The sequence below is a fragment of the Pinus tabuliformis genome, chromosome 6 (genome assembly GCF_031772625.1).
Source record: "Pinus tabuliformis cultivar Carrire ecotype Pingquan chromosome 6, CPIR1, whole genome shotgun sequence".
In the NCBI taxonomy this organism is placed as follows: Eukaryota; Viridiplantae; Streptophyta; class Pinopsida; order Pinales; family Pinaceae; genus Pinus; species Pinus tabuliformis.
Window position 1 is genome coordinate 847,532,138 of NC_142292.1, and position 23,290 is coordinate 847,555,427.

General features: G+C 37.4%; 1 protein-coding gene across 1 annotated transcript; it reads right to left on the reverse strand.

The window, feature by feature from the left end:
• Positions 1-19,873: 19,873 nt before the first annotated feature.
• LOC149261531 (uncharacterized) lies at positions 19,874-20,272 on the reverse strand. The gene has a single exon (XM_089369590.1). It carries the CDS (start codon positions 20,270-20,272, stop codon positions 19,874-19,876), a length of 399 nt encoding a protein of 132 aa, XP_089225716.1.
• Between the last annotated feature and the right edge of the window lie 3,018 nt (positions 20,273-23,290).

Genomic DNA, 23,290 nt, shown 5'->3' on the forward strand with positions numbered 1-23,290 from the left:
AAAACCCTTTGAGGAAGGTGATGAACGTGGTTTGAAATTATTTGAAGCTAACTTGAGGCCCTTGAAGTTGCGAAGGACAAAAGACAATAACGCAAAGGGGGAAGGTATGAATGTAGAATTGGGCTTTTATCTCGATTTTGATGTCTAGTCCCTTTCAGTGATTTCTAATATTTTTTCATGAATATTCAGAATTTCATTTGAGGTTGATGTCCAATCCTCTTCACAATTATGCATCTATTATGGAATTTCTTTTGAGGTTGTGCTAATTGTGAACGTTCATTTCTTGTCATGAAGTAAGTTCTACTTTAGAATGTCCTTTGTAAAATGATTTTTATTGAAAAACATTATGTTGAGCCTCAAAGATAAAGAGTTTTTTTTAATTGTCTTATGAGCAGTGATATGTTGGAATTTGTTAAAATTTCTAAGTTATCAACATCTGGGGTGATACACAATAATGTTCTACTTTGAATAAGATGGTGTGGAATTTGTTCTAATTGCTACTTTATCAACAATTGGGGTGATACACAACAATCATTTGATATCCAGTCCCTTTAAGTGATTTCAACTAGGGCTTTCATCTGGTTTTTGATGTCCAGTCCCTTTGACTGATTTATAATATTTGTTCATGAATATTCATACCCATTCTTTTTCTTCCTCCTATTGATGTACAAGTGGATACACAATACCTACCCATTCTTGTAATGATAACAGTTGGGGCAATACACAACAATGTTATAATTCGAATAATATGACATGGAATTTGTTCTAATTGTTACCTTATCAACAATTGGGGTGATAGTCAACAATCATCTGATATCCAGTCCCTTTAAGTGATTTCAACTAGGGCTTTCATCTGGCTTTTGATTTCCAGTCCCTTTGAGTGATTTCTAATATTTGTTCATGAATATTCAGACCCATTCATGTTCTTCCCCCTACTGATGTACAAGTGATTGAGATTGAGTTTACTAAAGCTGAGAACGAGTTTTATACAACTTTGTATAGAAGATCTAAAGAAAGAACTTATATGATCTATGGAAAAGAAATATCATAATAGTTTTGATTCATTTTTTTGTTGTGATTTTGGTTTGACTTAAAAAATCTATGGTGTTTATTTCTATTTACAGGTCCAGTTTGATTAGTTTGTTGAACAAGGCAAAGTTCTTCACAATTATGCATCTATTATGGAATTTACTTCGACGTTGTGCCAATTGTGAACGTCCTTTTCTTATCATGAGGTAAGTTCTACTTTAGAATGTCCTTTGTAAAATTATTTTTATTGAAAGACATTATGTTGAGCCCTAAAGATTAAGAGTGAGGTAAGTTCTACTTTAGAATGTCCTTTGTAAAATGACTTTTATTGAAAAATATTATGTTGAGACCCAAAGGTCAAGATTTTTTTTAATTGTCTTGTGAGTAGTTATATGATGGAATTTGTTCTAATTACTAAGTTATCAACAACTGGGGTGATACACAATGATAACAGTTGGGGTGATACACAACAATGTTCTAATTCAAATAAGATGGCATGGAATTTGTTCTAATTGCTACTTTATCAACAACAAGGGTGATACACAACACTCATATGATATGTATAAGCTAGCAAGGTGTTTTCTTCTAGGAAGCCAAATGTGTGTTAATGGAGATTCTTGTTTTGTACCTTCAAAAGCTTACATTGAAGAAGTAGTCAAAGAAATTTGTAATGATGAAAGAGGAGAGTGCCCAATTTGTCTTGAATGTGTTGACGATGTAGTCATGGATCCTTATGTACATCATATGTGTCATCAATGCCTACTAGCAAGATGATGTAGTTCTTTGGGTGGTGGTTGTATTGCTTATTCTAATTCTAGTTAATTTTCTTTGTATGACTAGATTAATTTGTTTGTCGATTATTGTTTATTATTAGCTTTTTGAGCAAGTCAAGCTACAAGGGTGTTACAGTGAGATAACTCCATTGAGTTATTTTTTAATTAAGTTAAAAATAGGGGCTTGCATGATTATAGATTTTACAAGGATCCTTGTAATCAATGTCTATATATACAATTTCAAGGACTGCCATAACTCCTCACATAATTATTTAAAGGGTGTTATCTCAATGGAAGATTGCCTGCCATGCAGGAGGTTGGTGGTTTGATTCCACTGTACCCTAACATGAATTATTAAATGATATTCTAGTTTTGTTTAATTAAATATTTTTATATTGATTTATTTTAATGTTGAGATATTTTTTTGGATTCATTGTTTTATATTATCTCTAGAGAGACAAAAGATAGGATTAAAGACATTGTCTCCATAAAGACAATATGTCTTTAATTTTAACTATTGTCTTTGGATAGACAAAAATGAAATTGTCTTTGGAGAGATAAAAATGAAATTATCTCATAAGAGGCAATAATGTTTGTCTTACGTATTGTCTTTATAGAGACAATTTTTTAAGACAATAATTTGAGACACCCACTTAAAGACAATATTTAAGGTAATACAAAAGTTTAGTTTTGTCTCAAGTTAAGACAATTTACTCAAAAATTGTCTCAAATATTATCTTAAAACCCATTTGTATTGTAGTGTACATTTTACATTGATATACTACCACATTTAAAATAAAATAAAAAATATTATATGAATGGTTACAATAGAAGGATGCACCCTTAATGGATGAAGACAACTTCACGTTATAATTGAATGCTACATAAGGAGGCACTTCGGTATACGTGTGTGTTAGAATGATGTGTTGAACAAAAGACAGTATAATTACAACAATGCTATGAAGTTTACATGAAAGTGCTTGGAAAAGGTCATATGTATCTTTAATACGAAGCGTTAATAAAATCCGGTGGTTACATATAAATACTATGCCCGACTCATATAGTAAAGGATGAGAGGTGATAATTTATATAATTAAGGTGATAGAACAAACTGAAATGACAAAGCAATAACATTAGCAGGACGTAAAGGAACAAGCCAGGCCCTTCTATGGTTAAAATTCCAGCTACGTGAAAGCACAATCACAAATGAAAGTCGTAGCATGTAGGTTGTCAATTTGTATTCCGTTATGATAAAGTGTCATCAAATTGGGTTCAGAATGCACAACCATCCAGTGATTGATTAAATGAAACAATTGTAATGATCATGAATGCATTCATGCGATATGTTGGAACAACATACACATGGCGTTGGAACATTTCACACAAGAGCTGCCTTACATTTGAATAATGCATTAAAGCAATGTAAAAGCATTGAGGCACAATATAATATATTGCATGCGATATGAGATAATAACACATGCACTGAAGGTATAACAATGATAAAGCACCATAGTAAAGGTTGCGCTCCCATGAAAATGACACGAGAGGAAAGGAATATGTTAAACACAAGCCATAGATGAGGGTCATAAGAATGTAATGAAGCAATTAGCTTTGGCATCAAGATGAAGTTAGCAATTCAAGGAAGTGGATTATTAGTGATATATCAATATTAACTATACAAATCAATTTCATTTTAATAATGATTTCTTGTGTTTACTTTGCATCTTAATGAATGGTTATATGTTTGCAAGATTGTAATGGCAGAATAATTGTTGGTGATTTATGTCTACACACTTCATGAATGTTTGATTCAAATTGTTCATTGAATGTTCAATTTAGCTATTCAATTTAGCCTTATGATAACGCTAGTACATGATGAAGAAATTATCAAGATCATTAAAATCTACTATCTTCCTATAAGAGGACACGTCAAAGTCCATTGAATTTCAATTATTATTTTGTAAACATATTGATTTATCATAAATGAAAAATACTGAAGTCAAAGAGAATATCAAAGTTCACTTAGAAGCTCAAGCATCATGGTGGAAGTCTAAAATTCATAGGGGAGATGAAGACTTAATTTGGAAGTCAAAAGGTCATGAGGGAATGCAAAAGTTATAGGAGAATGTGAAGGATCACCCTCCTCATTTCTATAAATGTAACCTCATGCTTCAAGCAAAAGCACTTTTAGCACTTAAGCTAGGCTAGTAATAGGATTGCTATTTTGTGCTTAAGGAACTAAAGACATTCACTCTTGGTAGCCTGTAGGTGGAGGGAGTGTGAGGCTAGTGTTATGTCATGAAGATGATATGAACTGCTCTCATCCTATGGAATTTTCTTAAATTGCAACAACTAGAGTTTATTCTTCTAACTGATTAGCGATTTATTTATCTTACAATAAATAAAGAATAAATCACACTATAATGATTCATAGTAAATTATGTTGCGGAAGTAAAATATGGAACCGAGAAATAGACGCACACACAAAATTATTAACACAATATTTTTGGACCAATAGTCCCTGGAAAAACCCCAAAGGGAAAAACAGTGCAGCGGATGAGGGCTTATTTTATTATTATGGAGTAAATTTTGAGAGTACAATAATTTGGATGCCTAACTAGCAATCCTCTAACAAATATCTAGCTAAAATAATCTGGAGATCCCATATCTCCTCTGCTACATAAATCATCCTCCCTTTTCCTGCTTAAATCCCACACTAACTAGTCACATAGCAGCCTAGAATTCACACTACTGACCCCAGGAATTTCACACTAGTTGGAAATTGGCTCCAAGTAAGCCTTCCTTCCTCCCTCTATCAGTGGAAACTGCTCATACCTCTTCCTAGAAATATATCCGGCCTCTAGCTACTGATCTGTGGCTCTTCCGGTAACTCGCACTCGGGTTTCTCGTTATTCGTATTGCCTTCTACAACCCTCTCTACAGATAATTTGTCCTCTTGTCTCATGCTAATCCGACATTGGAGAAACACTGGAAAACTCTCTAGAATACCTCTCTCTGATTTTTTTATGCTCCCTCTCTCTGATGTTCTCCCTCTGGCTCAAATTGTGCCCTCATTGAAGATGTGAACTAGGTAGCTCGACCTACCAAGAGAATTGATTCTATCACAACTATGTCTATCTCCATCCCTTCGAGATGATCTTATAATATCTTGTTAAGACTTCAACGACCAACATTAAATCTTCATCAATGACTAAGATCAATTAGAATTCGTGAATGGAAGTCTCTAGAGAAATTTTGAATGTCCTTAATTAATTGACTTTATTTGACCAACTTTCCTAAGTTAAACTTAGTTAATAATTTAATTATTGGTTAATTACTTTAATTAATGTGTTTTAGAGCCATATCTCCCAAAACCATTTCCAGGTATTAGAGATTTGTGTTCCTTAGTCTCTTAGCACCATTTGTGAGTAAGAACACCTTTCTGATGCTACCATCATAATCAAAACTAACACTCACTCTTAACAAGTAAGTTGTTCTCCACTCTACCCATATGTTCTCTGAAATAGATGAACTTAGCTCTCCCTAGAGATTTTGTGAGTATATTTGTGACCTACTGCTCTATGGGAAAATGTTGTAGATGGACTAACCATGCTACTGGTGTCTGAAGTATATGATACAACTAGCTCTCATTGTCCACCATGTCACTGCACAAACTCTAATTCATCTGCCACAAACCTATAGCTGAACCAATCTCTGATCTCACACTGTCGATGCCTCTACGCTACTACTACTTTGTTGTCACTACACCATACTGCGTCTACACAGTTGCTATCACTATAACTATGTGTCGATCACCTCAAATCCTGAAGACTAAGCTTCCATAGTCCTGCTTCCTTTAAGCTAGACTCCCTATGAGTCTCGATCTCCCACTGGGAAATCTCTCTTCTCCCTTTTGGTAACTAGAACTGTCCTCCTGCATTGGAAACTAGACTATGCAATTCTACATTAGGAAACTCGCTGGCTGGAACTACACCTGCTACCTACAACTAGGAAATTCACACTTCTTGTGTCATTTCAACTAACTCTGCAACTATCTCTTGAGTATTGACTGCAACTAGCTCTACAACTATCATTTGTATGACTGCCTGCACCTGTTGACACTGAACTCATGTCCCTCTCATATCACAACTATCTCCTACTATTATGATAGTATGGGTGCTATAACAAAGGTGATGGTCATGTTGCAACAACTAGAACGGATCTAATTAATCTCCTTGTTGCTTCTACCCTAGACCTTGCCAATTCTGACATACTAGAGTATCATACTCCTCCTCCTCTTGAATCTAGTATTGCTTTATATCCTTTTGAGTCTTGTCCCATACTGGAAACCTGTTTCACTTTGCAACTCACACTCCCTCTGGCATCTGTCTTCGACAACTGGAAGTTGATCTACTCGCCATATCTGCATTTTGGCTAACTCGCACAACCTCTTCTAGCAACCTCGTATGACCATCTTTGAAAAAACTACGAAAATCATGAACTCAAGTAAGTTGCTATTTCTCATTCCTCCAACTGACTAATTGTTATAGAAACCCTCGATTTCCTCTGCATAAATCAACTTGTCCTCCTCTGCAAACTCATACCCCTCTGTGTGCAGCTTGCACTAGATCCTCTAATTCATATTGATCACTAAGAAATGCTACCAGAAAATAGTTTCAGCAAATATGTTGCCTCCCTCGACCTCTAAAGCTATTTGCACCTCCTCCAGGAAATATGATCAACAATTGGAGATGAAATTACTACATTACATATCATAACTTGGTAATTTGACTATTTGATTTTCTTGATTTAGCTTCCTTCTGTAGAAAAAAATTGGCCTTTCTATGACTCTAAGAATACTAGAGAACTATACACTGGAAATCTCCTTCTCTTTCCAACAACTAACTCAGCTTGCACTCGTACTTCTTGCTGGAAATGTGTAGATCTTCTCTTGTATTTGCAGATCTAATCTTTCACTTTCCTCTGGTGTTCTTCTCGGAACTCGCATTGCATACTACTCTCCTACTAGGTAACTCACTCTACCTTCTATATGTCCTCCTTCTAAATCTGACACATACACTGATGCTCCTAAAGTTCACACTGGATGACTGGAAATTCCAACTTAGACTACTATTGCTGGAAATCGCATATCTCCTCCTAAAAACTAGAAACTAGAAACCCTATGAGAAAATATAGAAATATCCTCTATGTGCTTTTCTCTTCCTTCCCAACATAGATCTGAAATTGCAAACATTTTGTGCCCAGATATGCTCTACGAATCAACTGATCTGCTCACCATAACTACTTTCTAGCAACCACACTACTTGCAAACACTTCTTCTGAGGCTATTCAAACTTTTCCTCTAACTGGATCTAGAAATCAAATTTCCCGTCCCTGCAATTCGCACCACTAGCTTGGCCTACACTAATATAAGTCTTAGGCTTCAGATATCCCTCTGAAACTACATAATCTACTGATCTTTTGCCTCTGAGCCTTAGATATGATCAATAATACTCTAATACCATGTGAAATTTTCTTAAATTGCAACAACTAGAGTTTATTCTTCTAATTGATTAGTAGTTTATTTGTTTTACGAAAAATAATGAATAAATCACACTGAAATTATTCAAAGTAAAAATATGTCACATAAGTAAAATATGGAAATGAGAAATAGATGCACACACACAAATATTAACGCAATATTTTTGGACTAATAGTCATTGAAAAAACCCCGAAGGGAAAACTGATTTAGGAGATGAGGGTTTATTTATAATTATACAACAAATTTTAAGAGTACATTAATCTAGATGCCCAACTGGAAATCCTCCGACGAACATACGGTCTAAATAATCTGGATATCTTAGGTCTCCTCTACTAAATAAATTGACCTCCCTTTTCTTGCTCAAACCCCACACTGGCTACTTGTACTGCAACCTGGAATTCACACTGTCCTTGGGAATTTTGCACTGCCTAGAATTTGGATCTAAGTGAGTCATCCTACCTCCCTCTGTAACTAAAAACCACTTGTACCTCTTCCAGGAAATAGATACGACCTCTAGTTGTTGATTTATGGCTCTTCTAGTAAATCACACTAGGTTTTCTAGCAATTTGCACTAGCTTTTGTGGCCCTCTTTGTAGATAATTCGACCTCATGTCTCCTGCCAATTTGGCATTGGAGAAATGTTGGAAAATTCTTCAGAATCCTTCTCTCTAATTTTTTGTTGCTCCCTCTCTCTGATGCTCTCCCTCTGCCTCGAATTGTGCCCTCACTTAAGCCATTGGGTAGCTTGACCTGCTAAGATAACCAATGCTCTCACAATTGTGTCTATCTCCATCCCTTCAAGCTGCTCTTATAATCTCTTGTTGAGAATTCTACAACCAAGATTAAATCTTCATCAATGACTAATATAAATTAGATTTCATCAATAGAAGTATCTAGAGAAATGGAACATCCTTAATTAATTGATTATAATTAACCAACTTTCCTAAGTTAAACTTAGGAAATAATTTAATTATTGGCTAATAAATTTAATTAAGGTGTTTCATAGCCATATATCCCAAACCCATTTCTAGGTATTGGTGATCCTGTGTTCCTTAGTCTCTTAGCACCATCTGAGGCTAGAAAACTTATCTGGTGCTACCATCATAATTTAAGCTTGTTGAAAATGCAACAAGAGAATCCTAATTTAATTTTGTCCTTGAATTAAATTAGGAATTAAATTGTAATTCCACATCTCATGACAACTTGTAATTGTTAACTAAGTTAATTTGAATTAATTGGCTTAGTTAATTCGAGTTGAGGGTCTAACTAGAGTCATGTAGAGAATCTCCTGCTTTTTAGGAGCCCTGGTTGAGTTTATTTTGAGTTGTAATTATTTAGTTTAATTTAACTGAGTTACATTCAGTTAAACTAGTTCCAACAGGTGGAGGAATTAGTGGAGATCCAGTATTGGGGTGTAACTTGCAGTAGTGGGGTGTAACCAACACCGATCAACCAGTAAACTGAAGATTCACTCATAATTAAATTATGCACATCAGATTAGAGAAAGAACAAGTTGAGATTAGAGTTTAGGGACAATGCACTATTAGTTGTATAATCATCTGAATTGTACAAGTGGTGCATGCAATCAGAGGTGTAGGTTTTAACCCCATACAGAAATTACCTACATACGAATTCTAAAACACGAAAAATAAACAATACGAGAGCATAACACATAAAACACATATACACAGAGATTTTCCCCTAGATCCCAAAACCAGGATTACCAGATTGATTTTTCATTAATCATTATGTTCCTTTCAATGTTACAATACATATATATACATGTCGAAGCATCCAATACCATGGATCGAAAACCATCGCGCCCAAAACCATGTGCGAAAACCATGCACAAAACCATAGGTAGGTTCGCCCCACCTAATATAGGGTCCAAAAAAAATTTCCTCGGGGCACTGCCCCAGACACCATAGAGGGGGGCTACCCGCCCCCCTCAAACCCCCTGTGAACCCCCCGCTATGTAATCGGCGCAACAAAGGGGGGGCAGACCCCCAATTAACTACGTGGGCTAGTCGTGGAAAAAATATAATACAACCCAACAAGAGGAAGGCCTATGAGGATTGAGCAATTCATATTTGTCGTTCCCAATTAAACATGGGCTAATTCCCAAGGAAACTGCACAAGGAAATAGGAGCTTGGCAACAATCAAATTGCCTAAGTATTGGCTTGAGCTTGTCTGGGAAGCAGTGAGATAGATAGAGATAGTGTAGAGGTTGCTCGAGCTCTAGAAACGCATTATAATCTTCTCATATTTTTTGATTAATGTAATATACAGATAGTAGAGTTTTTAGTTGTGGCTTTCCCCAAAACATTGTGTTATGTGTGATTGAATTCTTTCTCTTTTATGATTTTTGATTTCATTGATCGTTTATTGTTATCACTGATGAGTAGAGTAGATTCAAGTTAATTGTTTTAGCATATTACAATCTGCAGTTTGAATCTACAAGGAATTTCTACATGGTATAAGAGCAAAAATCACTATAGAAGAGGAGAACACGAGTTTTTCTTTTGCATGAGAAATTGAATTTGCAGTATCATACTTTAGAGCCAGCAGGAGTCGTTCTATGAATTGAGACTCGAACATGCCCTTGAGGGTAGTTCAAACTATATTGCTTGGAATGATAGGATGGAGGCAATGTTGGAAGACAATGGGCTTAAGGAATTCATAGAGAAAGAGAAAATGTGTGGCAAAGGCAAGAGTGGAGAAAATGTGTGGCAAAGGCAAGAGTGATTATCCTAGAAGGAGTTCGAGATCATATTGTATTGAATCTATATGGTAAGGAAACTCCATTTGCAATGTGGAAGGCCTTGACAGACTATTTCAAAACAACAGTGACCATAGGAAGTTGGCACTGAAGGAAAAGTTCAAAAAATCAAGATGGAGAAGGGAGACACAATACCCAAGTACTTGAATAAGTTCACCCAATGTCGGGATGATCTTGGAAGTGTCAATATTATAGTTTTTGAAGATGGTCTAGTGAGCCTAGCTCTTCTAGGCCTTCCTAAGAGCTGGCACAACTACCAGGACTTTGTTAATGGGAGAGAGAAGCTACTAGAGTGGGAGCGATTGTGGTCTGACTTGGTACAATAAGAGATTTTGCATAACACCAGAGATGGATCCTCATCCAAGCATGATGATGATGATAATCATGCCTTTGTTGGAAAGGAGAAGAAAGGGTAGGGGAAGTCATCCCATTCCAAATCAGATTCCAGTCAGGGTAGCAAGAAGAAGGACATGTTGAAGATTAAATGTTTTCACTATCATGAGCTAGGATACTATGCCACAAAATGTTTGCACAAGAAGGTCAGTAAGAAGCCCTCAGAAGGAGTGACAGGTGAAGCTCTTGCTTCACAATTCGAATTGGATTTCACCCTCATTGCTTGCATGGTGACATCGGTGATGGGTAGTGTATGGTACCTAGATAGTGGAGCCTCAATACATATGACCTGAAACAAAGAGTTCTTCAGTGAATTAGAGGAGAAGGACCTCCAGATTCACATCGAGGTGGGAGAATATGTGAGATATCGTGTGATTAGCATCAACATTGTTACCTTTCAGAGGGAGTCTGGTTCTCCTCTCACATTAAAATATGTCACGTATGTTTCAAGTTTAAAGAAGAATTTGGTTTCATTTGTCATGTTGGAGGACCATGGCTACGATGTGATATTTAGCAAGGGAAAGGCTTTCCTTCGTCACATAACCTTAGGACAGGTGAAGTGGATCGGGGTTCGAGTGGAGAACCTCTACAAATTGGATTTAGAATATTGCATTACTTTGAGCACAAAAGCAGAGAAAGTGTAGAGCTGAGACATCGATAAGTTGTGGCATAGAAGATTGGGTCACTTGCACTACAGAGCCTTGAATATCATGCAACAAATTTCTACAGGATTACACAAGGGTACACTAGAGCGGAGAGACACATGCAAAGGGAGTACATTGGGGAAGTACACCAAATATTCCTTTCATGATAAAGGCAGTCGTGCGCAAGTGATCCTTGATAGAGTTCACTCAGATGTGTGTGGACCATTATCGACAACATCCATGACCAAGCACAGGTATTATGTAATATTTGTTGATGATTTTTCTCGTAAGTTCTGGATTTTCTTCATGCAAAAGAAATATCAGACATTCACTAATTTTTTTGAATTTAAAGCACTTGTCGAGAAATATACTAGCAAGAAAGTTAAAGCTCTCAGAAGCGATAACAGTGGAGAATATGTGTCGAATGAATTCAATAACTTTTGTGCATCAGAAGGAATTCGACGAGAATTAATAGCACCTCATAACCCACAACATAATGGGGTGGATGGAAGGAAAAACATAAGTATTGTTGGAGCTGCACAAGTGATTTTAAATGATCAAGGCCTACCATTACACTTGTGGGTCGGAGCATGCAACACAACTGTTTATTTGCAGAACATAAGCCCTCATTCAATTCTCGGGATGAGTACACCAGAAGAATCTTTTTCAGGTAAGAAACCAGATGTGGCACACTTGAAGATCTTTGGTTCATTAATCTACTATCATGTTACCAAGGATGCACGGAAAAATCTAGAGCCAATAAGTGATTTGGGCATATTTGTGGGGTACACTTATACACCTCACAACTATCGGGTGTACCTTCCGTCCAACAGGATGACAGTGGTTCGTAGAGATGTGAAGTTCAATGAAGAGAATGCCATGGGATGTTCCCTTGAGAGGGAGATTTAGTTACATGCAGATGAGGATATTTTAGCTCGAAAGGAGGAACCTCGGGATGATGTGGAGCAACCACATGCAGAAGAGCAGAGAGTGGAAGCACCCACCCATGTAGATACTTCCAGATATGGAAGGAAGCACACCAGAGAGGTTGACAGATTGATGCATGATGTTAAGGAGAATGTGGGAGCACCCACATCATAACACAGGAAGAGGAGGTCACTAGATCGGTACACTAAATACATGGTTATGATGAGCGAGAGTGTAGAGGTTGAGCCATCCTCATTCGAGGAAGAAGTGAAGAAACCAGTATGGGTTGATGCCATGGTTGAGGAGTATGACTCCATTATCAGAAACAATGTTTGGGAAGTGGTCCCAGGACCAATAGACAAGTTAGTGGTGAGTTCCTATGGCTTTACAAGGTAAAGCAAGCAGCAGATGGGAGTGTGGATAAACACAAGGCCATATTTATGGCCAGTGGACTCTCTCAGGTGGAGGGAATTGAATACGAGGAGACATTTGCTCCAATAGCAAGGTACTCTTCAATTAGATCTATTCTAGCACTGTCAGTGCCAATGGGATGGAAGATACATCAGATGGATGTGAAGATAGCATTCCTCAATGACGTGATCGAGGAAGAGTTATATATTGAGAAGTTAGAAGGATTTGAGACCTTCAACAAAAAGTCACATGTGTACAGTTCAAGCAAGCATTGTATGGACTAAAACAAGCATCCCATGCTTGGTACACCAAAATTGACAATTATTTCACCGGGTTGGGCTTCACCAAAAGTGAAGCAGATGCAAACCTTTATCATATTGTGGTTGAAGGTAAATTGTTGATTATAGTATTATATGTCGATGATTTGATTTTAACTGGTAATGAGAAGTTGATAAAATCTTGCAAAGAGGATCTTGAAAGAGAATTTAAGATGAAGGAACAAGGGCTTATGCATTACTTTCTTGGTATGGAAGTGTGGCAAGGAGATAGGGAACTATTTGTCTCTCCGAGAAAGTATGCCAATGAGATACTGAAGAAGTTCTACATGGAGAAAAGAAAACCCATGGAGACTCCTCTAGCAGGTAATTGGAGGAAGGAAGATGCTACTTTAGGTGAAGTAGTGGAGGCTACTATTTATAGATAGCTTGTGGGTTCACTTATGTATTTGGTGAACACACGACCATACATGTGTTTTTCAGTTAACCATTTAGTTAAGCCATGGTTAATCCAACCAAACTCTATTGGAAGGTAGCTAAACATGTGTTGAGATACCTTAGAGGCACCACTCAATTTTTTATTTGCTATAAACAGATAAAGGGAGTGAAGCTTCAAGGCTTCTCAGGTGTTGATTAGGTAGGGAGTCTATCCGACAGGAAGAGCACATCAGGGGGAATCTTCAGTATTGGTCAGTAGTAGTTTCTTGGTACAACAAGAAGCAGAGATCATTTGCACTCAGTTTATCAGAAGCATAGTACATGGTTGTTAGTCAAGCAACTTGTGAGGCTATTTGGATGAGGAAGATCCTTTTTGGGTTATTTTGTCAGCAGATGGATCCTACAATGATTTACTATGATAATCAAAGTTGTATCAAACTCTCGGAGAATCTACTTTTTCATGATCGGTCCAAGCATATCAACCTCTGGTATCACCATATACGAGATTGTGTGCAAAGGAGAATCATGTTGCTGGAGTACATTTCTACATAGGAACATGATGCAGATATTTTGACAAAGGCATTGTCAAGATGCAAATTCGAGTTTCACAGAGGCAAGATCGGGGTAGCAGATAATCCCTTTCTTGTTGAGAGGGAGTGTTGAAAATGCAACAAGAAAATCCTAATTTAATTTTTCCCTTGAATTAAATTAGGAATTAAATTGTAATTCTACATCCCATGACAACTTGTAATAGTTAACTAAGTTAATTTGACTTAGTTGGCTCAGTTAATTTGAGTTAAGAGTCTAACTAGAGCTATGTAGAGTGTCTCTTGTTTTTTAGGAGCCCTGGTTGAGTTATTTTGAGTTTTAATTATTTAATTCGGTTTAATTGAGTTAAATTCATTTAAACTCGTTCCAACTAATGGAGGAATTAGTGGGAGATCCAGTAGTGGAGTGTAACCTGCAGTAGTGGGTGTAACTAGCAATGATCAACTAATCAACTGAAGATTCACTCATAATTAAATCATGTATGTCATATCAGAGAAAGGCCTAGTTGAGATTAGAGTTCAGGGATAGTGTAATATCAATTGTATAATCATCTGAATTGTACAGGTGGTGAATGAAATCAGAGGAATTTCTATGAGGATTGCACAGTTCACATTTGAAGAATTTTCCAATTAAATATGGGTTAATTCCCAAGGAAAGTGTGCAAGGAAATAGGAGCTTGGCAGGAAGAAAAATTGGCTAAGTATTGGCTTGAGCTTGTCTAGGAACTAGTGAGATAGATAGAGATAGTGTAAAGGTTGCTCGGGCTTGAGAAAAGAATTGTAATATTCTCATATTTTTTTTATTAATGAAATATACATATAATAGGGGTTTTAAGTTGTGGTTTTCACCATAAAATTATTGTGTTATATGTGATTGAATTATTTCTCTTTTATGCTTCGAGATTTCATCGATCATTTATTGTTTCCGCTGATGAGTAGAGTATATTCAAGTCATTTTTATTAGCATATTACAATATGGAGTTTGAATCTACAAGGAATTTCTACAAAACTAACACATCCCACTATTGGGTTTTTACAAGCTTGTGTACCTATACTTGAATGGGTGACAATATTAATGAGAAGATTTCAATTCATGCATTGATTCTCATACATGTTAATGACACTTGTAATGACTATTCATTCTTTTGTTGTTGATGTATGTGGGTTTACACATTGGTTACATGTTTATGAACTATTTTGTTTCATGCAATTGGTGTTTTGGATTTGAATATTTGTTCCTCATTCAATATTAACGTTAGTGATTAATTGTGAAATAATTTTCATTTGGTCTCTATCACCCTCTTACATGTGTATGTCTTAGTTAGTCTCAACTATTTTATTCTTCTTTAAGGTATCCTCTCACTCATTACATTGTTGTTATGTTCTCATATCATGTTCTACAAGTCATCAATGGAGGGATGATTTTGTCCCCATTCTTATAACATGTTATAATTGGTATCACACTTATCTCTTTGCCTCTTAGATCCAAGATAAAAACACACACACGATGGAAGTTGGGCCGGTATCTTGGGTGGGGCTCCAATTGGAAATGGTGTGAGGTCTAATTGGGACTTCATACCGGGGAGACCCCCTTAATGTTAGTAGATTATCTAGCACTATCAATGGGATGGTTTGGCTACCTTACTATTATTGGGGTTAGGAAAGGTTTGTGAAGGTACTTGTGGTTGAGGAGGGGTCGATGTAGATGGTTGCATTTGCAGAGAGGGAGAAAGTTGCATGGGAGGTTTTATTATGGCATGTTGAGGGCCTCCAAAAGAGGGATTTATCCACCCTTGTTTCCAATGTTTATTTTGGGGTGGAGGAACCATCCATGGTTAGAAAGAAAAGAAACATGTAGGAGAAGAATATTGCATAGAAGGATTATTACAATATGATTTAAAATATTGAGATTGGTCTTGGACCATACCATGAGGCTTTGGATACCACTGTTATTTTTGAGAAATGAAACATAACTACTCTAGCTCCTTGGTTTATTGGTAGGTAGCTTTAAGTCTTGGCAAGGATGGACACTTGCTAGTAACATGGTCCTCACTACATATTACACGTCTCAATTTGGTCTAAGAGACACTCCTTTAGTGGGTTCTTCCTTCTGCACTTTGGACAAAAATATTTCCATGCCAATTCTGCTTCCCCTTTCTTCCTGTTCATATGCAACATATCTAATTAGGAGTCCATATCAATTTTAAATTATTCCAACATATTCCCAATTTATACTCTTGTAACCCCACTACCATTAGAATTTCCAACTCTTGTTAGTATATCTTTGGATCCTTTAGTATATTTTGAAGTTCCCATTGAATATCTTCAACCTAGTTTGACGATGATATCATAGGGTTGTTGAGAGACATATCCACCTCCCATCAAGTTAAGGAGTTCAATGCAATCATATGGAATCCCTTAATAACAAGACATGTACTATCTTAGGAGCTAGGTTTTTTGACCTTTCTATATGAATATTGTAGTTAAAACTTTCAACATAATATTCAATAATTTCATCATCATTTTGTGCCAACTCGAAGGATTTCTTCCTTTTTTTCTTTATCCTTGGAGTGTTTTTGGTACTTCTACAAGCATTTTTTCTTCAGTTGACTCCAAGTGTAGATGATTCCTTTGTCGAGACTCATGAAATAGTGTAATGAATTTGAAGGTGGTTATTGCTTCTTTCACTTCATGGTCCATCTCTTCATCGGTCTTGTTTTATTCCTCAAAAGGTGCTTTAGGAGAGTTTGGGAAATTTAGCTCTTCAAAGTGGAAATGCTCAATATTTAGATTTTTAGAAAATAGAGTTTTCATTGGTGCATATGATGAAGCTTGTACAACCTTGGGCTTCTGGATAGCGATTTCAGGATTCTTTTTGGAAAGAGAGCTTGTTGTGGGAGTGTCAAGTAATTTGGTTGATTGTGGCCCTTTTCCTCTTTAGACTGACCTGCAATGTTAGATTTCTTGGGGTTTTTGGTAAATCTACCTTGCTGATCTCTAACTCTAGGCATGAAAAATTAAAGAGACATTATATCCAAGGAAAGCATATATATATATATATATATTAAAAAAAAAAAAAAAAAAAAAATGATTGCATTAATATGTTGAAAATGAAATCCTCTTTTCTAAAACAAGTAATAAAAAAAGAATCAAGCAATAAAATAATAACTACAATTTTTATATTCACCCAGAAACGATGCCAAAAATGATGAGCCTTTCACTTACCTTTTAATTGTTCAAAAATACAAACAAAAGTCTATACATTTAATTATCAACTGAGGTTCATATGGAACTTGTGAACAATGGTGCACCATTTGTGTTAGTACAATATGTAGTGGTAGTATTCTAAATACATGTCATTGGGAAAGATATTAACCTGCTTTCACAAGTCACCAAGAGAAATCCAAAAAACACTTGTAATCCAATCCACAGTTTGTAGGAATGTAAAGAGCACACTTCTTGAGCTAAACTGCTAGAAAGTAAATTTACACTTGCAGAAAGTAAATGACACAAGTATCAAAGATGAGTTGTTCTAATATTAAGATCATATTGGTTGTTGTAACATAAATGTAGTCTCATGTGAAATGTAATGTAGTATATCACAAACTATCAAACCAAACTTTGTTTATAAAAGAAATAGGACCATGAATCAAATACTATAAACACAATAATTAAACTAAACCAAATTGAAAACATAAGAACCATAATTCTTAAAATCAAAGTATTCTAACATTAGTGCAGAGTTGTAGCAATGATAAAGTCACAAATTGCTATATAAATCTCACAATAACGATTAGTTAGGAATTAATAACAACATTAATGGCAGATTGAGACATCAAATTTTCCATAGTATTGAAAGATAAATGTCGATGTTTCTAATTTGAAAGAGGATCTATCATCACAACAAAAATTCTAAGGAAATGAATACATTTGAGAGATAAATATATATAGAAGAGATGTTGTGGATGAGAAGGGAAGAGGAGAGGTGAAGGTGACAGGTTAGCTCATGAAACATACGAAAAATAACCTATGAAACAAAAATATAAAAATATGAATAAATATTTATTAAATCAGATGTAGGGTAAATTAATGTATCTAGTAATTTTTTTCTATGTATTGAAACACTAATATTAATTTAAATATTATAACTACTAATATTAAAAATGGGCAATATCAGAGCTAAATAAAATATTAAAAAGCACCATGTAATATTGGGTTATTAATATTAATATTGCCATTGAAGTCAAGAATAATACCTTATTAATGTATTATTAATATGTTTTTTTTTTTGTAAGTTTGACAACAGCGAGGCTACATCATGGTCATGTTCAAGAATAACATCGGAATGGGGTAGCGAATTGCAACATTGACTTAACATCTAGGATTTCCTTAACAATGCACCCGAACATCATCTATCGAAAACCCCATAGACAAGTATTAATAATATTTTAATAAAGTTTTTTTTTTTTTTTTGTAAGCTAAAGTAGGACCTTTGATTTTCTATTTAACCAGGTTGAAATAAGTACAAACATTTGGTGGCCTCAACCTGCCCCGAAGGGAAACCGAGTCTGTTGACCACCTTAAGTCTTTATAAGCCGACCAGTAACAAAAAAGAATAAGTCTTCCTATCCATGCCAAATAAACGATACTGTCAAAAATGCTAATCTGATTTCCTATCGACATTATAGACTATAGATAGAAAAAAGAGAGCTTGTTCTCGGCGAACTATCAAGGAAAACCATGAGCACAGCTAGAAGGATTAATCTACCATGTTTTCAGGTGGAGTGCCTTCATCTTTTGTCACTGGAACAATCTTCTTCAGTTGTTGTTGAATCTCCTCCAGCTTGCTGTCCTGCATGAGCAGAGTTATCTGAAGATTCTTCATTTCTCTCCTCAAATTAGGAATGCCCTGAGCCATCTCTGCCATTTCCGCTGCCACCTATTCCATTGCCTTTGCCAGTAATCTCTTCAACACCCAGTAAACATGTAAGGCCTGCTTGTATAAAGACAGGCGTCCCCTGGTATTACCCAGGTCAGGAATCAGGTTACCCCAGTCTTCCATCTCTGGTTCTGAATCTTCCTGCATTGCATTTGCTTCTAGTTCTTGGATTATCCTGCGGATATCGGCATCGGTTCCTTCATTATAAGCCTTTTCTGCCTCCTGCACCATATGCCTCATGGTTTTACGGCCTCGTCTCTGGCAAACTGGAGATGGGGGTCTCTGTTCCTGTCTGTTGGTTTGACAACCTCTTCCTCTGCCCCTACGCCCTCTTCCATGACCTGGGCGAGTTGATTTGTTCCTGGCAGCTGCCCTGCTTCCCTGCCCAACATCGAAGGATGCGTTCCCTGTAAATTCCTCACCTCCAGGCCCCTTAGTTTTCTTTTCCAGGTTCGTTCCCTCCCCTTGCTGCTCTCTTTCGGGATTTTTGACCTTCCCCATTCCTCCTTTCCTCGAATGGACTTGGTAAATCTGCTCGGGGGTCTTCTCTTCCTCCCGAACCATCTGCTTTTCCGTCTCCGACTGCCCCTGATCGGTATCCCACCGTGAACCTTGCATGCTCTTATCTTGACCTATCTAACTCCCTTCCTTGCTCAGTTCGACCCCAGCCTTTCTCATTCTCCCACACTTTGTCTTCTGATTGATATTAAAATATATGAGTTTCTGATCCCTATCCTTTCGTCGACCTTCTGCAACAGTTAAACTTCTTCTCATTTCCTTAATCTTGCTAGTGATATGAGAGAAAGCAGTGGACAATTTCACGCATTCATACCTCTTTCCTTGACAGGTTGCAGAGCGTGCCTCCCAGCCTCTAACTCCCTTCATCTCCTTTCTTTGCCTCATGCAGTCTTCAAGTCCGCCTTCTCCTACCCTTGTTAATCCTGTGCCAGCTACCCGACGTCCCATCATTTGATCGCCATCGTTTTTACCACCTTCCTCCTTCATTGCTCTTTCGCCTCTACTCCTCGGGATTCTGCCTAGCCTGTAGGCCGTCCCAACGTCCTGTGTAATTATACTGTTGCGTGGTGACCTGCGTTGCCACCTTCCTACCTTCATTATGTTCCCACATGTTGCCGCCTCTTCCACCCCGATCGGGGGCCATCTGTAGCCTTTATCATGAAGTTGTAATCTCATTATCATCCTGAGTAATGATTAAATTGAGGGTCTCCCATCGTGGCTTGTCTATATGAGTTGGCCATATATTGTCTACCTTCCCATCATGTTCATTGCAACCCCAGTTAGATAGGAAGTCTGCTGCTTTATTACCGTCCCTTCTAACATGGGTAATGATTTTGTAGTCAATGTGTTTCATTATATCTACCAGGTCCTGAATTAGTCCTGCCGTCCTCCAGCTCTTCGCTACCTGTTCCCAATCCTTCCCGTTATTCAATTTCCTAAGCATCTCTACTACTAGCTGTGAGTCTCCTTCAATTTCCAGCTTGGTATATCCGTTTCTAATTGCTATTCTGATGCCTTGGTAAACTGCCATCAATTCAGCTTCATTATTACTCATTATGCCCCCCGATCAGCATAAACCCATCTGGTTTGTCCTTGATTATCTCTGAAAATGCCATTGAATCCTGCTAGCCATAGGTTTCCTTTAGAAGCCCCATCAAAATTTAGTTTGATGAAGTTTTCACGAGGGCATTTGAATTTGGATGGGCTCTGGTTCTGAATGCTGTGATTTCTTTTCTTTTGAGGATAAACCATGCCATACTCCAGATTTAGGCTGGCTAAGATTCGGCCTTCCTCTAGGGTTGTTTTCCAGTCCTCCTCCTCCCAGGGATCCGATAGAATAGTTTCTCTTATGAGTTTTTGGGTTCGCTTCCAAATCATCTCTGGAGGGTTTTCTTTGTCTTGAAATATTCTTTGATTTCTTTCATTCCATATTAGCCATATATTAAATCCCATTGCTAGACTCCAGGCTCTCCTAACCACCGGGCTTGAGAATTGACCTTTCCCCCATTGGAAGATGGTTTGTTTGATGTCAAGGGGATCCCTGTTTGACTTTCCAAAAAGGTTCCTGACTTCTTCCCATTGCTGCTGGGCAATAGGGCATGAGTTCAAGAGGTGTTCCTGTGTTTCTTTGTCCCTTTTGCATAGGCTACATCTAGGAGGTCCATAGAATCCTCGCTTCTGTATCTGATCCCAAGTCAAGATTCTTCCTTTTCCTACTAACCAAGCAAACAAAGTTACCTTTGGCCACCAATTGTTCTTCCATATTTGTTTCCACCCTAGTGCATCCTCTTCTTGTTCCTGACGGGTGGTTAGATAGTAGGCTTCCCTTACCGTGAAAGTTCCCTTTGTGGATCTACCCCATCAAAGTATATCCGGGCCTCTTCTAATTTTGATTCTTCTTGATTCCATTTCTTTTACAAGTATCGCTTTCTGTTCAGGATTTATGTTGCTGTCCCATTCTTCCGGATTCCTCCAAGTTCGCCCGGCCTCATCTTTCCTTTCTTCTTTCCAATATTCATTAACATAATTTAACCCCTTTGCTGTAGCTTTCTGATAAGTATTTTGCAGGGCTTGTATCCCTATCATTCTCTCTCTTTACTGCCAAGCTTCCTCCCAAAATTTGGCTATATTTCCGTTCCTTATTTACCAGAAAGAATGTCTGCCTATAATATCTCTATTTTGACTGGACATGTCCCATATTGTGGATCCCCTTGGAATCTAAGAATGCCTTCAACAGTTGTGAGCATATTGTATTTTTGGGTCCAAATCTTTTTCCATAGATCTTCTCCACTCCTCATCCATCTCCACCACAGCTTTGCTCCTAGAACTTGGTTCAAAGTGGACGGATCCCTGAGACCTAGTCCCCATTCTTCCTTATGCTTTATTACACCTTTCCACGATATTAGGGCCCATTTCTTTTGCTGTTTTGGACCTCCCCAGATGAATTTTCTAAATATTTCCATCATTTTTGTACATACTTCTTTGGGGACCGCCATTTCCAAAAGAGGATAGATAGGAATTGCTTGAAGAATTGATTTAAGGAGCACTAGTCTTCCCGCTATGTTCAGCGATCGGAAGGACCAGTTTTCCAGTCTGTTCTTGAGTTTCTCAACAGTTTGCTATCCTTAGAGGGTTTAATGCTAATTGATTTCCCAAGTATTTTGTAGGTAATTCTCCAGAGCAGAAGCCCAGAATTCTAGTCAGGTGGGCTTTGACTGCTTCTGGTGTGTTGAAGAGGAATGTGCATGATTTGTCCTTGTTAATTTTCGTGCCTGATGCTTCCATGAAGAGGTCCAGAATCCGTTTTACCCTCTTAACTTCTCTTAGTGAGACCGCACAAAAAAGCATAATGTCATCAACGAACTGCTGATGAGTAATTGGTAAGTTGTTTCCCCATGGCTTCAGTCCTTTGATTTTCCTCTATCTCGGTTCTTTTTTGAAGTATCGTCCCAGTCCTTCCGCTGCAATTATGAACAAGAATGGGGATAAAGGATCTCCCTGTCGCAGTCCTCTTGTGGCATTGAAAGTCGAGGTTGGTGACCCATTTAAGAGAATGGAGAAATTGGGGGTGGATATCATATCATAGATCCAGTTTACCCATCTATTTTAAAAGCCAAATGCCATTAGGATTGTTTTAAGGTAGTTCCAATTTAGATGGTCATACGCCTTTGAGAGGTCCAATTTTACCATCATTCCCATTTCCTTTTTTGTTTCAGAGAATGAATCACTTCCTGGGATACCACCAAGCCGTCTAGAATTTGTCTCCCTTCCACAAACCCAGTTTGTTCCGGGGAGATTATGCTAGAAAGAATTGGTTTCAATCTCTTAGCCATTAAAGTAGCGATAATTTTATATATTACATTACAAAGAGCAATAGGACGGAAAATTTGGGCAGTTTCCGAGTGAGCAGATTTAGGAATAAGAGATAAAAGAGTTGAGTTTAAACCAGGCCATACCTTCTGGTGTCTGCGAGATTCCTCTATCACCTCCAGGATGTCCTGCCCTAGGAAGTGCCAGCCTGCTTGGTAAAATTCCATGGTAAATCCGTCTGGTCCTAGGGCTTTATTTTTTTTCATCCCTTTCACTATTTCCTCCACTTCCTCCAGGGTTGCTGCCCTCATCAGGGCTAAGTTCTGGTCTCTCGTGATCATTCTTGGGATTTCGTTGCATACCCTTCCTATAGCTTCTTCTCTGTCCTCTTGAGGTTCAGTAAGGATGTCTTTAAAGTATCTGACTAGAACCTGTTCCATTTCCTCATGCTGAGTTATACGTTGCCCTTCCTCATTTTTGATGGAGAAAATTCTATTCCTTTGTCTGTGCTGGATCATGGCTTGGTGGAAGAACTTTGTATTCTTTTCTCCTTCACGAAGCCAGTTTATACGAGACTTTTGCTTCCATAATATTTCTTCCTGTTTTCTCCGTTCCTCAAGTTGGCTTATCACTATACCTTCTTCTCTGCTTTTTTCCTCACTTCGGCCTTCTGATATAATTTCTTGTTGCAGCACTCACATTTTTTGCTCTAAATGCTGCTGCTCCAAGAATATATTCCCAAATTCATCTTTGTTCCATTTTT

Bases quoted from the DNA above. Each gene is read 5' to 3' on its own strand.
- LOC149261531 (XM_089369590.1), bottom strand. From the start codon at position 20,272: ATGAGTAATAATGAAGCTGAATTGATGGCAGTTTACCAAGGCATCAGA.